Source organism: Kryptolebias marmoratus, linkage group LG23, assembly GCF_001649575.2.
Source record: "Kryptolebias marmoratus isolate JLee-2015 linkage group LG23, ASM164957v2, whole genome shotgun sequence".
Classification (NCBI taxonomy): domain Eukaryota; kingdom Metazoa; phylum Chordata; class Actinopteri; order Cyprinodontiformes; family Rivulidae; genus Kryptolebias; species Kryptolebias marmoratus.
Window position 1 is genome coordinate 8282115 of NC_051452.1, and position 13933 is coordinate 8296047.

Sequence of the window (13933 nt, forward strand, 5' to 3'; positions counted from 1 at the left end):
GCTCTCATTGGTAGAAAACAACTAAAACCCTTGTCAGAATGGCCTTTAAAGGTCCAATTCCAGCAGGTCAGATGGAATAATTGGCTTAGGTGTGAATTTTGGTCCCATAATTAGCCCAAGTATGTAGCATAAGGTGGGGTAATGCAGAAACTCAATCTGTTAGCCTCTGGTCTCTGTGTTGTGAATGACTCTCAGCTTTCATCGCTCCAAATTTCACGTGAATATTTGAAACTAAGCGGGTTAGAGCCAGTTCACTGTGGCAGTCATTTTGAAGCACATCTAATGATTATTCTTTAAAGGTTCTTGGTGGAAATAAACCAGAACCCACCCACCCAGAACCCAGCCAAATTTGGTAACGGTAGCTGGATTGGCTGCTTTAAAGTCGAGCTAACGTGGACCTAATTCATCCGTCCAGCTGCCCAAAAAAGACATTTAAAACATAAATACTCCTCCCTTACATGTAGAGAACTGTATTTAAAGTATTAAATGTTAAAATACTGAAAGTATGTTATTATTAGCTGTACATGTAACTTGTAAAGAGAAGTATTATTAGACTCAGGATGAAGTGACTCAGATTTTACAAACGCATCATTTTTGACTTTGTGTTTGTACTTTATCAATGTTTTTTTGTCGGTTATAGTTTTTGGAAACAAAAATAGACTTTACAATGGTCGTCTTATGATCTGTACGTATATTACCCCAGTTTATTTCAGTAAACTTTAGATATTAAACATGTCTAAACAAATGAATCGGTCAAAGACTGTGAGTAATGTGGGGTCAGTGACACTTTTGCTCATCAAAAAAATGTGAAAATACACAGTTTGTGTTCAGTCTTCAGGACTTCTTAAGATTTTATGTAATTTGTAAGGTAACTAGCAGCGAAAATTGTCACGAAAATGAAAAAGTAACACGTTTTTCTGAAATTTATTTATGCTGAGTGGAAATCAAATCAATAAATCTAAAATTTAAAAAGTCCATCCACCAGTGGTGTGACAAGTATACACTGAAAAGATCAATTTAAAGATCATAATTAATTAATTACCCTAATAAAATACTCATCTATAGTTTTACATGTTTTTGTTTGTCCAGTAGTAACCATTAGGGGGCAGCATCAAAGAAAAAAAGGTTTTTGTTTCAGATGAAAAAGAAAAAATCGATTTCTAGAAAGAACAGAGGTCTCACTCTGCCATAATTCTGGTGAACAGAAACGACGTGTGAAAGTTTATTTTTGTTCGTGCGTATTACGCAATAAACAGAAGACTATTTACGATTTGGACTAATTTAGACAGAAAAATAACGTACTAACAAATAAAGAAGTTAAAAACGACGAATAAAATCGTTCTCGTAGCGTTGCAACACTTAGTCACAATAAAAACGAACACGTGATGCATCTTCAGTTGCGCATAGGATCTTTGGCCGTGTTGTCTGTTGTCCCTTGTCGCGTTTTTTGTGCTAAAATGTTTCTTAAAAAACTCGTCAAACCGAGTGTTTTTGCGCTTAAAAATGTCTCTGGACAAGGACAGGTGCTCGCTGCGGCTGCTGCCAGGTGAAACATGTCGCTTTAATTAAGAATTATAAGCTAGAAACACGTAGTTATGATCAATATTTACGTTTAAGTCGTAATATCTTTACAACTGTTAGTTAAATAAGGGCTGTTTTGAGTGACATCAGTGTTTTTTTATATTTGAGCAGAAAAGTTGTGTAAAATGTTATGGTTTAACACAGCATAGTTAAAGTTTGCAGGTAAATGCGTCACGGTAACCTTTGACCTACTTCCTTGTTGCGATCCTGTGAGGTAAATAAATGAATTAGTAAAATTAAAAACACTGAAATTAAATCATGTTTCCCTGTTTTAAAATGTAGTGACTCTGTTTGGATTGCTGACATGATTTAAAGTGCTACATTTAATGGTTGAATGTTGTGCTTGAAGCTTTTTTGTTGTTAAAAATTACCCTGTTGTTGTTTTAGTTGGACAGTTGCAGCTGTTTAAACTTAGTTTTCCATCTCCTGTTATTATTAACTTGAGCTCAGAGTTACTGAATACTTTTGTCTCGTCTGATGGGTTAAACTACCTAATATATGACCTACTAACTAATAGACAAGGAAAATAAGCAGTGGTCCTAAAACGGAACCCTGTGGAACACCCAAATAACAAAAGAGATGGCAATAATAACAAAGTAACACCAAAATGTTATTTAGTGAGGCAGAATATTAATAGGGAACAAATCTGCAAGTGTTAATTTAGAAAACACTGTGTATAATGTGGAGCCATTTTGTTTCAGAATAAAAGTAAGTCTCATAATTCCCATAATTTTGTTTGGTCTCAATCGTTTCCCCTAAGCCACGGGTGCATGTTTTAAACGTATTCCTGCTTTAAAACGCCTGATTTAAATGGATGACTTGTGGACGTGTTTCTGGAGAACCTGATGATTTGGTGAGGTAATTAAACCATTTGAATCAGGTGTGTTGGAGCAGAAAAACCTAAAACTTCCAGGACAGCGGAGCCTCAAGGCCTGGAGTTTGACACCCCTGCTCTGGTTGTCATATGGGCTGCTGGTTGTCTACGAAACAGGAAGTGACTTATCCTGTTTTTCCTCTCAGACAACAACACAGTCAGCCCTCGGCCTCGATGCGACCGGAAACCTCCACCGCCAAGAGCCTGATGGACATCGGGACCCGCCGCATCTTCAACGAGGACCACGACATCTTCAGGCAGAGCGTCCGGCGGTTCTATCAAGAGGAGGTGGTCCCGCACCACAACGAGTAGGTGCAACCTCTGTTTGACGTGGCTGTTAGGAGACGTGAAATTAAATTAATCCTGTTCCTCGCCCCAGGTGGGAGAAGGCGGGTCAGGTGAGCAGGGAGCTGTGGGAGAAGGCCGGTGAGCAAGGACTGCTGGGAGTAATGACGCCAGAAGAGCACGGTGGCATCGGAGGAGACGCCTTCTCTGCAGCTGTCACATGGGAGGAGCAGTGAGTTTCCGTTAAAGACTACTTCGAGATGAAACACTGGCCGAGTTCTGCTCATAGGATTAAAATGTTTCCTCCTTCAGAATGTACTCCAACTGTTCTGGCCCGGGTTTTGCTTTGCACTCCGATATCGTCATACCTTACATCGTCAAATATGGCAGCAAGGAGCAGATTGAGCGCTTCATTCCCGCCATGACTGCTGGGAAATGCATCGGTGCGATTGCAATGACGGAGCCGGGAGCTGGCAGGTCCGTCTTCATCCTGACGGTTAGATTTAGGCACGCGTGGCAGCAATGTGTTGCAGCTTTGACAACTGTTCCCCTCGTCTCTAATTTTTTATTAGTGATCTTCAGGGTGTGAGGACGCATGCCAAGAAGGACGGCAGTGACTGGATCCTTAATGGCAACAAGGTGAGGCGTCATAAAAGCAAAAAAGCATTTTATCGGTTCTCAACATCAGCTGGAATTTATCCCCCTTCCCCCTCCGCAGGTTTTCATCACAAACGGTTGGATGGCCGACCTGGTGGTGGTCGTCACCGTGACCAACCGCGAGGCGAAGACAGCGGCACACGGGATCAGCCTCTTCCTGGTGGAGGAGGGCATGAAGGGCTTCCAGAAAGGACGCAAGTTGGATAAGATCGGTCTGAAGGCACAGGTACTGGGGTTCAGGGGTAGTTCCCGGTACTTTCATGTCCGGATCCTAACTTCGTCCTCTTACTTTACCTTCGTCCTTCTTTCAAAGGACACAGCTGAACTGTTTTTCGAAGATGTGCGACTTCCTGCCAGCGCTCTCCTGGGTGAACTCGACAAAGGTTTCTACTACCTGATGAATGAACTGCCACAGGTGACAGACATGTCCACAAAAAGCCATCTACCTGAATTATTAATTTGGCAAAACCACCTCTGTTTTTTTTTTTTTGTCACTAGGAGCGTCTGTTGATTGCCGACATGGGCATAGCGAGCTGTGAGTTCATGTTTGAGGAAACCAGGAACTATGTTCTGCAGCGGAAGGCTTTTGGCAAGACCATCGCTCACCTACAGGTCTGTCTGTTCAAGTACCTTTAATGAAAAAAACAAAAACAGTTAAAAAAAAAAACAGGTAAGGGTTTTAACTCTGCAGAAGGGAAGTTAGATGTTGGGGGCTCGTCCGGGATCCTCAGATTTTTTATTTATTTATTGTTTTAAAGCAAACTCTCTGTAATTATGGTCTTTGCTCAACGACTGTGACGCTTTTCCATTGTAACGTATCGTTTTCTTTTATTCGTTTTGTTACCTTTACCTCGTGTTTCCGTTGTAGCAGCTTGCGTGTACGGTATTTTCGGGTAAGTGTTTGTCACAGAAAATCAGGCTGTCTGCTCTTTCTTTTGTTTTTTATCTTTGAAGGTAAACATTTTAGCATTTCAGCGTGTATAATTATAAAAAATAAAACATTAAAAAGTATATCCCAAAGCAAATGTTCTTTTAAATTTGAGAAATGAACCTGAATCAATGCGGTCGACTGTGTTAAATCTCTGTAAGCTAAAAATTTGTTCTCGTTCTTAGCTTCTCTCCTCGTCTTTGGACTGAATTCATTGAACAGATGAACAGAATTAAGAGTATATTTTATATTACAGACCGTGCAGCACAAGCTGGCAGAGCTGAAGACTGAGATCTGTGTGGGCCGAGCCTTCATCGATAACTGCATTCAGCTCTTTGCTGAGAAGCGACTGGATCCCTCCACCGCCTCTATGGCCAAGTACTGGTACGAGTCCCTTGGAGGGGAAAAAAAAGAGCGAAAACTTCTCATCTAAACGAGTCGCGTGCTGAAGCTCCTTTGTTTTATCTCCAGGGCGACGGACCTCCAGAACAAGGTGGCCACTCAGTGCCTGCAGCTCCACGGAGGCTGGGGCTACATGTTGGAATACCCGATCGCCAAGTGAGTGGCGACCCCATCGGCGACAAACGGCAGAGTCTTGTCTTGAGTCTTGTCCGGTCTGATAACAGGCGCTCTGTTTGCTTTCAGGGCGTTCGTGGACTCCCGCGTTCAGCCCATCTACGGGGGCACCAACGAGATCATGAAGGAGCTCATTGCGCGCGCCATCGTCAGCCAGAAGTGAGCCTTTCGGAGGGTTTCGTGACGAAGGAGCACGGACTACCCGGCCCGGAAACGTTTCAAGATGAGGAAAAGGAAAATGGCCTGGGAAAGTCCGAATGCTAATCGATGGAGCTTGAAGTTTCAAACCATGAAATGAGAACAAAACGAGACTCCGGAAGGCGATAACGTCAGCTTCCTTTTACGAGTCGCGTTTCTAAACTTGCAGATTTTGACGACATCGAACTAAAAATAATTTAGAGTCATAGAGTCACCAACATTCCTCTGAGAGCACTGACGAGTCATTTTCTGCTCACTTCATTTCTTCATATAATGTAGTAAAAATAGACTGAAGCTTCTTGATTTGTAAAAGGAACACTGCTGCTGGTCTGTGCCAATCAGGCTGAACTGGATTTAAAGTTTCTGTGCCTTTTGATTTCGAACAAACGTGTTTGTCTGTATAAATCGCACAAATAAAGTTGTCTATTTGATCACCTTTAAGCTGCTTTCAGTCGAGTCCTGTGGAGTTTTGAGGTTTCCAGCTTCTAAAGTCTGTGCGCTTTTCTTTATGATCCTAAAATCCATAAATAATTCAACATGAAAACGCTTTTTTGTAGCGTTGTACGACCAGACCAAATTATAGCTCAATATCTTTAAAATTGGCTGAGTTGCAGCCATTTTTGTGCTTTCTAAGAGCACTTGGCTGCTGTGGCCATCTTGAAATGGAGTGACTCCAAAAGGTAATCAGTTGTAGTTGTCAAACTAGTTATTAGTTTCTGAAAGTTTCATTACAATCCATCAACTTGTTCACGAGATATTTTGCTAACAAGCAGACAGAGTTGATTCCAGTCGTCGTTGGCAAAGTTTCATACACGGATCTTGCGCGATCAGTTAGCATTCAAAGGGTAAGTTGGGAAATACTCTCAGCTACTACCACTCCAAATTTTAGCTCAATATCTTTAAAACTGCCCGAGTCGTAGCCATTTGTAGGTTGTCTAAAGCCAGCTGGCTGTAGCGGCCATCTTAAATCGGGCTGGCTCCGAAAGCCTATCAGGTGTAGATGCTCATCCAGTGATTACTCCCTGAAAGTTTCATTAAAATCTGTTCGGTGGTTCGTGAGATATTTTGCTAACAGACAGATTAAACAAACCCAAAAAGCGCCTGTAGAAAGGGGCCCGCATCCCTGTTGCAGTGCTCGACCTCCACCAGCAGGTGGCGGTAGAGCCAACCTGCCGCCTGCACAGCCTCCCGGTGGATTCCGCTGCAGCGGGGGGAAACTGAATGTTTAATGGGGGATTTCAAAGCATTTTTTGAAGAGGTCTTCAGCTCGTATTTATCCATTTTAAGCTTGAGGATGTTTATAGGGGACGAGCATCCCTGCCACGCCTCACCTGCAGGGGATCTGGAGTTCTGGCTTCCGAACCGCCTCCATCTTTCCTCCGCAGCAGCAGCCACACCCCGGCGCTCCGCCGGGACTGAGCCCTTCCGCGTTCAGACAGTTATTTTTACATAAAAAAAATAAATAAAAATAAAAACATATTCCCCCCTTTATAACGCCGACTTTTGCTTTGCATTTGGCAAACATCGCCCCGTCACCCGTCGCTGCCCGCATCTATTTTTTTTGTTGCGCCCCTACAGCCGCCATTACGGTAACGGCTCGATCCGCTGGAGAAAAAGGGGGCGGAGCTCCAGAGCCGCCCTTCCAGCAGCAGTTCATTGTCGCCGCTGAGGGCACCGGGAGAGTCGCCTGATCCTGCAGGTAAGAACCGAACCGGGGGGCTTTTTTTTCAACCAAAAATGCGGGGAAATAAAGGTTTTAAAATAGAACAACACGAAACGTGAGCTTCAGGGCGCTTTAAACCCATCCAGGCGGCTGTAAAAGTTTCCAAAAGCCGTTTTTTTCATAGAAAATAAATGTCTAATAAAAGTGTCGCGGTGTGATTTGATGTCCTGTGTGGCCCGGAGCGCCATTTTAATGGTGAATGATTTAAATTTAATTAAATTTGAAGCCCCATTTGGTGTCTGGGGGTTAAACAGGTGTTTTGTTGGTGATGCTGCCTCCTTTTGTTCTGGTCCACGCCTGGTTGGTGCTGAAACTGCAGCAAAAAAAAAAAAAAAAAAGATTAATCATCCAGAGGGGGTTGGGATTTATCCAGGAGCCCAGAGGTGACAAAAAACAAAAACATGCATTTATTGGTGTCCACATCTGTGCTTTTTAAAATGTTATTTATTTGACTGAAATCCCACAGTGGCTGCAGAAAGGAGCAGCCCTGAATCAACATGTTGGGTCTAATTTTCTCTGGATGTTTTTTCCCCCCCCCCCCACCCCATTAAGGCCATGATGGTCTGGAAATGCTCATGAAACTGCAAAAATAAAAGATTCTCTTAATTGTTAAAACAAAGATTCAGATCCTTCCTGTGAGGCGAAAGAACGAGTGGGTTTTCGGCCATTCGTAGCACCGGACCTGGGGAGGAAATGAGCGATTTTTTTGTAAACGTATGGCGGACAATTTCCTGTCCCAACTCTAAATTCACAACCCTTTAAAACAAAAATGTCAAACTGCCCAGCTGGACACCTCGTTGGTTTGGGATGATCCCTATTGATTTCAGCAACACAGGCTCAAAAAAATAACTTGTTTGTAAATACCTTGTCCGTGCTCTAACTCTGCAACCGTGTCATGTAGGAACGTCAAACTGCACAGCTGGACACCCCGTAGGTCAAAAGATGATCCTTATTGATTTCAAGGTCACAGGGTCAAAAGTCGAGGTCTTAGGTGACCTGTTTGTGAAAACCTTGTCTGAGCTCCAACTCTGCTGCTGTACAACGTAGGAATGTGAAACTGAACTGCTAGGTGCCTCATGGGTTAGGGATGATCCCTATTGATTTCAAGGTCAAAGGGTCAAAAGTCGAGGTCTTTGGTGACCTGTTTGAGAAAACCTTGCATGAGTTCTAACTCTGCAAGTGTACAACATAGGAATGTGAAACTGAACTGCTGGACGTCTCATGGGTCAGGGATGATCCCTATTGATTTCAAGGTCAGGGGGGTCAAAGGTCAAGGTGACAGTTTGGACCCCTTTGTAGAAACCTTGTCCGAGCCCTAACCCTGCAACTGTGTAATGTAGTAACAACAAATTTCACAGCTGGGCACCACAAGGGTTAAAGATGATCCCTATTGATTTTAAGGTCACAGGGTCAAAGGTGGAGGTCCCGGGCGTATTATGAATCAATGGCGTTACTCTTGTTTGATTTTGTTGTAGCCACACCTTGCTCAGCACGCTGGATAATCCGCACTTAGGTCACTTCGTACCCCCACCTCGTACTCATGCCTCATGCACTTAGGGTTGTTGTTTAGGGTCAGAGGTTAGCGTTAAAGGGATATTCCACTCATCTTTAAAGGGGTGTTCTGTCTAATAGTTTGTAGCCTCTCAGCCGAGGCATGGAAGATGAGGCAAAAGTCTTGGTCCAGGCTAGGCTAGAGGCGAGCCAAACGAGTGCTGGGTCTTTATCGTTGTCCAGGCAGATACTCTTAAAAAAACACTTAACAGTGAAATAAGGCCACATTGGCTAATTGCACTGTTTATTTTATTTTACGCCTTAAACTGATTAAAGATATGTTAAGTGGATTGCACATTTGACCACGAAAGGAAAATACTTACGCTGATAATAAATGTCATTAAAGCCATAATTGCTGTCAAAATACGCAATTTTTCTGTGTTTTTGATTTGAATGTTTTGGATATGTCATATGTGATAAAAATAACTAAATATTCATCGATCACAACCAGAAGTCTTTGTAATTTGTAATAAATAAGCATTATCAACAGAGTCATGTTTTGTTGCCAACAATTATGAGTCGTTTGTTTACATTTGAGTTTCCGTCTGATCGCCAAATGTAGTTGTAAACGTTTTTTACAGAAACCCTGAAGAGTTTGAGTTCCATTAACCCCCAAACAATCATTTAATGATGTAGAAATTGTTTGAAGCATAAACATTCAAATAAAAAACATTATAAAGTTGCATATTTTGACAGTTATTGTGGCTTTAAAGTCAAACTGCAGTTTGCTATAAAAAAATGGGCTACACAAGCTTGTTGAAGAACCTCACACCAACTGTGAAGCACGGTGGTGGAAGCGTCATGATTTGGGGTTGCTGCGCTCCTCGAGGACTGAGCAGCTCGCTGGTATTTATTTCAATATGGATTCTGCTTCTTGTGACAGCATGATGTCACAAAAGGTCCAAAAAATCAGTAAAAATTTTCCTTTTTTCTGGGAAATGTCTCCAAATTGAAGTTCTAGTCGAGATTGGAATGGGATCAGAGAGTTGTGGAACGTTTAAACAGGCAGAAATCTTTCAACAACTCGTGGTTTTGGGTAAATGGATGAGTATTGTTGGCGTGCAGAACATGAACCCATCGCACTTTGATTATCCTAAGCGTTCCTTTGCGATCACGATAAATGTTGATATATCGTGTCCCTCGAGTTAAGTGTTCCCCAACCAAATAGAAGCTGACATTAATAGACCAAGCCTCTGTCAGGACAGGTTGGGCTGAGTCTAATTCCCGGTACGGTGATTAAAATGACCTTAATCAGGACAGAACTGGTTTGTTTCTGGTTCTTTTCTGATTCTAGCTTGAGAACCACACTTTCAGATCCAGCTGTTCTGTTTCCCCCCCCCTCAAACCGCCCTCTCAGAGTCACGTTAAGCATGTTTCCCAGAGTCGGCTCTGTTTAGGCGAGCTGTCAAAGGTCCGCGGAACCACAGAACCGCGGTACGCTCCCGCTGACGTCTTGACATCTTTAACTGCTGCTTGCTCGTCGGGATCAGAGCGATGTTTGGAATGAGGCCGGGTCCGCTCGCAGGCCGACTGTTTCTCTGACGGAAGACGCCGGCGTCTGAGGACACGGTCGCCGCTCCGCCGTCCTGAGGCTTCCTGCGCCGCAGGTGCCTAATGGGAGCTGGCAGAACTGTGCTTTAGCAGGCGATTAAGTCCTGACCGTGTGAGGGCTCTAATCTGATCCACGTCAGAGGGGCCAACCGGCACGCTGACCTGCAAGTGCTCCTCCTCAGATGGCCCGATTCTTACTTAAGATCCGACGACGTAAAAAGGACCTGAATCCATTTTATTTGCCATCGAGGAGGAGGAAATCGCTCACAAAGATCTTGCGCTCAAAGTATTCTTTCTGAACGACTCTTAGCTGCGAGTACGCCAGATTTCAACTCTGTATTTGTCAAATTGACCAAGTTAAAGTCATGTTTGTGCTTCTAAAGGTTGATCTTGATAAAGATCTCCTGCAAGGACCGGAACTTTCCAAACAAACGACAAGAAAACAGGCGACTGTCGCTTCCCAAACCTCTTCAGAAAAGATCAGCACATGTCCTAATTGAGAGTAAGATGAGTATTTATCCGGTGCTGAAACTGGGCCCGTGACCTCCTCGGTGCGGCCCGGTCTGTCTGATCATCCGTCCTCGCTGTTTGCCCTTGTACCAGAGTTTCCCCAAACGAGCCCCGACAGCCGGTGTCACATTTCATTCCTCACGGATGATGCTCCTCGACAGAGAGGACACTCAGCGGGGCGTTCTCTCCCAGCTCCTGGCATCTGTAAAAACCATTTCCTTGTGTTTTAAACCCGTTAGGTAATCCACGAGGTCCCGCAGAACAAAAAATCTCTGTGATGTTTTTGTTGTTTTTTTTAGTTTTGGCTCCAGTCCGCGTGCCTCCAACTTCCGGCTCTCCTCTGTAAAAAGCTTTCTTTTTTTAGAGTTTGTTTGGACACGATCCATGAGAAGAAAAAAAGAACCAACCCTCTCGACGTTCAGCTCTGACAGGAAGTTAATGTGCCTCCGTCTCAGTAATCACATATTATTCGGCTTCAGCTCACTCTTTAAGGGTTCACACCTCTAATTTAAACACAAGAACTGGGCTGTGGGCGTCTTCTGGACGACATCACTGCACGGCACGTTCGGGTTTTAGTGACAGAGACGCACAGAAGCCTTGGTATATTTGCCTTTTTAAATGAAATAACATCCATTTTTTATATGCAAGTAACAAATGTTAATAAAACACGAGCAGGAGGAATCAAGGGTGTTAAAGTAGTAGAACTTAAATCTTTAACACCCTGTTTTGTCCACATTTTTGTGTTTTTTATAGATTTTTAAATTTGTTTTTATTAGTTTCAAATCCTTCTCCGCTCTATTCCGTAATTTATCACTATTAGTTGGTTGAAATCTTTTGAGGCAGAGTAAGAAAAGCAGGTAAAATGTTGCATTTTATTGAGAAGAACCTTACACCAGCTGTGAAGCACGGCGGTGGCGCTGTTATGATTTGGGGTTGCTTTGGAATCACACTCCCAAATTAAACTGAAGCTTAATGAAATCGCCTCATTGCAGCAAAAACTTGGTTTGAATTCACGTCTTTGTTTCCACGAAGCTTGAAAGCTAAAAAAAAAAAAAAAAAAGAGAAAAGAAGTGGCCTCTCGGGAAACATAAACTCCAGTTCTCCGTCGAAACCTGAACTGTTTTAAGACTTCGAGCTGCACATGCGAGTTTGGATTAACTTCTGTTTGTTTATTTATTTATTTTTACTCCTTTTTTTTTTTTTTTTTTGGACCGACCCAAGCCAGCGACCCGGTCCCCCCCCCCTCTCCTCATTAGCTCCCGTTAGCCTGCCGCGGCGTAGCGCTCGGACGTTATGGCTTCCAGATGTGAAAGCTAAACAGTCGGGTTGTTTTCCTCCTCGTCGCTGTATAAACACGGCACCGGCAGCGGTTTTACTCCGCTACATAAGGCATAAAGTGTTGTGGAGGTCTGAATGGGGCTCATTGTTTAGAGGGGGAGGTGGCGTGGGCATGTATTGTTGAACGTACAGACTCTCTCAGGTTTCTCCGTTCAGGAGAGATGTCAGCTGGAAGTAAATCCCCCAGGATTCCGAGTGAATTCCTTCTCAGGGCTTGAAGCTCCAGCATGTCCTAACAGCGTTACGGCGTGCATGCTTGAGTGCATCTGCATTTTGGATGAATGGACCCCCCCTCCCCTCCCACCCATCAGGTTCATGGGAACGTCACACGGATTCGAGGAGCCGGCGTGAAACGTAGAAACAGATGCGTGAACGCCCGGGCGGAGCTCAGCAGCTGACTGTGGAGGACATCCTGGACCGGGTCCAGGAGGAGTTTTAACTGAGTCCAACATCCTCTCTGAAACATGAAGACGAAGCCGAAACAAACAGGATGTGTGATTGAGCACGTTAGAGATAGAGCGATTAATCGGCAACTTTAAAAAATCTGCAATCGGACGTGCCTCTGCTTAATTAATCAAGAAGGAAAGCTGCTCACAGTTTGTTTTTTAAGCAACAACGCTCCTATAATTAATATTATTAAGTTCTTCAAAGGGTTGTCAAATATACGTTTAAGTTAAGAAATTGTTACATTTTGTTAAATGAAAAACATTAACCAAAAACAAATAAACATGTCAATGTTTTGGAGCGTTTGGCTGCCCGGAGTTCTAAAAACCAGCTAATTAAAAACTCATATCGGTCCACGTCTCCATCACATGACCACTGAAACAGTTAGTTTACACCTCAGTTTGTATTTGGTACACAGAGATGCAATAGTTAATTGTTAACCGAGTTAGTTGTAAAACCAGAAATGCACGGATCAGAGATTTCTAGGCCGATTCTGGTCTCCGATTTTTTTGTAAGTCTTCAGTCGGCCGGTTTTGGTTTATCTCTAAAAACATAGTACGATTGTACACAGCTTGCAAATTAAATATATATTGTAATTTCTGGGTAAATTGAAATCTTTAGCTGTGTTTTTGAGAGTCTGATCATCCAGCCAAGCTAAAAATCGTCTGATTCTGGTCCACATCCGATTATTTCCCGCGTCCCTGAAATCAACTCAATGCAATTTAAAGTTGCTTCAAAGACAAATATCCCTTCTTTCTTAATTTGATTTAAATATTTAAGCGTATATTACTTCTTTTTAACAGCAAATTGTTTATGAGTTGTACACAAATACAGTTTTAACTAATAAATCTGTAATTAATTAATCAAGCAAATAAGCAAAAGATTGAAATTATTGTAAAACCAAAGGCCTGGAAGTCCTTGAAGGACTGCATGTCGCCCGCCAGAGTTTTAGCTTATGGTCAAGCTTTCGCTCATTATTTCATGCAGAATGGCGGCTAGATGTTTTGCTAACAGGCAGACTTGGAGCACACACGGACGCAGGCAGTGATGAGACCAAACTAATTGTGGAAATAGTTGTCTTTGTGCTCCACTCCTGCGGGCCTCTCATTCACCAGAGTCCTCCGGTCCGGACCGACTCTTTATTGGGGCCATCGTGGGCCACCCCCGTCGCCACGGCAACCTCTGCCATGGAAACCAGCCCCTCTAAGGAATGACCCTTTTGAGTACCACTGTATGGACCCTCTGTGTTGTAAGAGGATACGGGCAGAGGTGTGGAAAAAAACTTTATTTTTTTATTTTTTATCCTGTACGTTTTGACCTGAGGTAAAATAAAACCTTTGACCTCTCAGCGGTGAAGTCTTCCGATCGATGTTTCTCCCTCTGAAAGCTTCCCGTCGCAACAGCTGAACAATCGTCTCTTGTTTAGGGTTCCAATTAAAATGAATTCCTCCTGTTAAAAAGCATTTAGGGAGCATTAAGCCTCTCTGAGTGACCCCCCCGAGACGCTGAACGTTTGAGGTGAAACCTGACTGTCGCGTCGGTAAATCAGCAAACATAAATCTCAGTGAACAACAGCAGCCCTTAGCTTTATTTTGGAGGGTTAGCAGATGTTAGTGAATGCCTTCAGGGGAACGAAGGTGTTGTTCTCTGCCACAATGAGCTTTGTGACGGGGAGAGATTTGTACGTTTGGTTCCCGTTTACCCTGGGGGGGGGGGG

At 43.3% G+C, this 13933-nt stretch overlaps 2 protein-coding genes across 3 annotated transcripts in view; both read left to right on the forward strand.

Moving 5' to 3' along the window:
• Positions 1-1387: 1387 nt before the first annotated feature.
• On the forward strand, positions 1388-5540 carry acadl (acyl-CoA dehydrogenase long chain). The gene is made up of 11 exons (XM_017426866.3): positions 1388-1546; positions 2602-2763; positions 2835-2972; positions 3053-3217; positions 3313-3379; positions 3459-3623; positions 3711-3812; positions 3896-4009; positions 4582-4709; positions 4797-4883; positions 4971-5540. The coding sequence occupies exons 1-11, from the start codon at positions 1458-1460 to the stop codon at positions 5062-5064; spliced, it is 1311 nt and encodes a 436-aa protein (XP_017282355.1). The 5' UTR covers positions 1388-1457; the 3' UTR covers positions 5065-5540.
• A 1025-nt stretch (positions 5541-6565) lies between these two features.
• Positions 6566-13933, forward strand: part of LOC108242198 (microtubule-associated protein 2) — a 56868-nt gene continuing 49500 nt past the window's right edge. The window contains exon 1 of one of the 2 annotated variants that reach the window (XM_037973871.1): positions 6566-6798. The gene's annotated coding sequence lies outside the window, so the exon portion shown is untranslated. The remainder of the gene's footprint in view (positions 6799-13933) is intronic. The other variant, XM_037973872.1, reaches the window with a different exon arrangement.